This window comes from Bos taurus, chromosome X (assembly GCF_002263795.3).
Source record: "Bos taurus isolate L1 Dominette 01449 registration number 42190680 breed Hereford chromosome X, ARS-UCD2.0, whole genome shotgun sequence".
NCBI lineage: Eukaryota > Metazoa > Chordata > Mammalia > Artiodactyla > Bovidae > Bos > Bos taurus.
The window spans coordinates 100,155,334-100,158,573 of NC_037357.1; the positions used below are offsets into that span (position 1 = coordinate 100,155,334).

The window sequence follows — 3,240 nt, forward strand, 5'->3', positions numbered from 1 at the left end:
TTGTGTGCTTCAAAAGTTGGTTCCTCTCTATTACTAGATAGTATTCCATTGTATGCATATATCATAATTTGTTAATCCTTCATCTTTTGACAGGCATTTTGGTTTTTTCATTTTTGTTTATTACAAACATAGTTGCTATGAATCTATTGGATTGGCCAAAAATGTCATTCAGGATTTTCTGGGCGGAAAAACCTGAATGAACTTTTTGGCCAACCCAATAGTATATGTACAAGTTTTGGGGAGTTCATGTTTCATTTATGTTGGGTAAATACCTAGGAGTGGGATATCTGGGTTGTACTTTAGGTATATGTTTACTTTTTTTAAAGAAACTGTCAAATGTTTTCCAAAGCAGATGTATCATTTTATATTCCCATTAAAAGTTTGAGAGTATCACTTGTTCCAAACCTTTTTGATATCAGTGGTATTATCAGTATTTCCAATTTTAGCCATTCTAGTCGGTACATGATGTATCTGATTGTGGCTTTAATTTGAATTTCTCTAATGATCAGTGACAGTGAACATCTTTTTTGTGTGCTTATTTGCTATACATAATTGTTCTTTGGTGAAGTATCTGTTCACATTTTCTCTCATTTTTTAATTGGCTTATTTTCTTATTCTTGTGGCTTGAAAGCTCTTTATATATTCTGAGCAGAAGTCTTTTATCTAATATGTAACTGGTAAATATTTACTGTGACTTGCCTTTTCACTCTTTGAATAGTGTCTTTTGAGGACAAATTCTCAACAGGATTTGAGAATCCTTGTTTATCGAGTTTTTCTTTTATAAACTGTGCTTTGGTGTCATACTTAAGAAATATTTGCCTAACCCAACTCACAGTTTTTCTCTGATATTTTCTTCTAGAAGTTTTATAGTTTTCGTTTTTGTACATTTAGGCTATGTCACATTACAATTCACTTATTATAATGATACAAGTTGTGAATAGTGGGCAGAATTCTAAGTTGACTCCCAAGAGCTCTGGTGTACACATCTTTTCATAGTTATTCAAACATTAATCTAACTGCTACTGTGATGAGATTTTGAAGATGCAATTAACATCACAATAATTTGAATTTAAAATAGGGAGATCATCCTGGGTGAGCCTGACCTAGTCAAGTGAGACCTTAAAAAGGCCTGGGCTTTATCTGAAGTAAAAGATTGAAAGAGCTAGAGAAGTTGAATGTAAGAGAGATTATCCATTGCTAACTTTGAAGATGGAAGAGGCCATGTGCCAAAGAAAGCTGACACCCAGTTGCTGAAAGTGCTTCCTGGCTGACAGTCAGTAAGGAAACAGGGACCTTAGTTCTACAACCTCATGAAATTGAATTCTACCACAACCACATGAGCTTAGAGGAGAACTCTGGGCTCCAGATGATGACACATCTTGGCTAACACATTGATACTAGCCTTCTTTTCCTTTTTTTAAATTGAAATATAGTTGATTTACAATGTTGTATTAATTTCTGCTGTATAGCAAAGTGATTAAGTTACATACACACATTTTAAAAGCTTTTTTTAAAAAAACTATTCTTTTCCATTATGGTTTATCATAGGATATGGAATATAGTTCTCTGTGTTATACAGTAGGACTTTGTTGTTTATCACTTCCATATATAATAGCTTACACATCCCAACTCCAACCTCCCACTGCATTCCCCGCCCCCCACAACCACCAGTCTGTTCTCTATGTCCATGTGTCTGTTTCTGTTTTGTAGATAGGTTCATTTGTGTCATATTTTAGATTCCACATGTAAGTGGATATTAGCCTTCTGAGACATAAGGCAGAGAATCCAGAAGTAGGTAAGAACCTAAAAAACTGAGTTAATAAATGGTTGTTCTTTTAAGCCACAAAGTTTGAGGTGGTCATGTATGGATGTGAGAATTGGACTATGAAGAAGGCTGAGAGCTGAAGAATTGATGCTTTTGAACTGCGGTGTTGGAGAAGACTTTTGAGAGTCTCTTGGACTGCAAGAAGATCAAACCAGTCAATCCTAAAGGAAATCAACCCTGAATACTCATTGGAAGGACTGATGTTGAAGCTAAAGCTCCAAAACTTTGGCCATCTGATGTGAAGAGTCAACTCACTGGAAAAGACCCTGATGCTGGGAAAGGTTGAAGGCAGGAGGAGAGGGACCAACAGAGGATGAGATGGTTGAATGGCATCACTGACTCAGTGGACATGAGTTTGAGCAAGCTCGGAGAGATAATGAAGGACAGGGAAGCCTAGAGTGCTGTAGTCCATGGGATTGCAAAGAGACAGACATGACTGAGTGACTGAACAACAACAAAAGTTTGAGGTAGGGGTCGCCCCCATACTTGCGCATGCTCTGGTGTGTCCTGGAGGTCGCCTGCGCGGGTGTTTAACCACGTGTGGTGTAACTTAGGGCATCATGTTGTGAAGAAATGGGGCCTGCGGGGGCTTGCACCATCAGGAATTTCAACCTAGAGAACCAAGCTGAATAGGAAATCAGCAGAATGAAGCCCTCCCCCACTCCCAGGCACCCTTCCACCAAGAACCTCCTGCGAGAGCAGATGAGCAGCCATCCAGAAATTAAGGGAGAAATTGATAGAAAAGATGACAAACTGCTGTCATTACTAAAAGATGTGTATGTTGATTCCCAAGATCCCATGTCTTCTTTGCAGGTAAAGGATGCTGGAACACGTCAGAAGCCTAAGGAGTTCAGGTTGCCAAAAGACCATCAGTTTGACATGATGAACGTTAAGAACATTCCCAAAGGTAAAATTTCCATTTTAGTGGCATTGACACTTCTCAATAGTCATAAACTTTATCCAGACACATGGACTGCTAAGAAAATAGCTGACAAATACCATCTAGAACAGCAAGATGTAAATTCCCTTCTCAAATATTTTGTTACTTTTTAAGTAAAAAATCTTCCCCTCCTAAGGGAAGAAAGCAATACAAGCAAAATGAAGAGAATCTTGACAGGACTTTTCCTGTCCTCATCCCCATGCCCTGTTTATTTTCTTCATTTGTAGCATGTTAAATTATATAAGTTACCAATTGTGTTGAGCTCCCTCCTTGTGAGAGCTTGCTTTTTATGAACTCTTCTGAATTTTCAGGATGGCTGATAGGATTGATTTTTCTTTCTTTTAAACTTTAGTATGGTTTAGTTTGTGTTCTTATGCAATATCAGCATGACTAATCAGCACATGTATAAATTTACTGTAAATAAAAGTTACTGTATTTTAAGCAAAAAAAAGAAAAAGTTTGAGGTAATTTTTTT

At 37.3% G+C, this 3,240-nt stretch overlaps 1 protein-coding gene across 1 annotated transcript; it reads left to right on the forward strand.

Annotated features, from left to right (window-relative positions):
• Positions 1–2,410: 2,410 nt before the first annotated feature.
• On the forward strand, positions 2,411–2,921 carry LOC107132076 (NADH dehydrogenase [ubiquinone] 1 alpha subcomplex assembly factor 4-like). The gene has a single exon (XM_015461733.3). The coding sequence runs from the start codon at positions 2,471–2,473 to the stop codon at positions 2,876–2,878; it is 408 nt and encodes a 135-aa protein (XP_015317219.1). The 5' UTR covers positions 2,411–2,470; the 3' UTR covers positions 2,879–2,921.
• Positions 2,922–3,240: the final 319 nt, after the last annotated feature.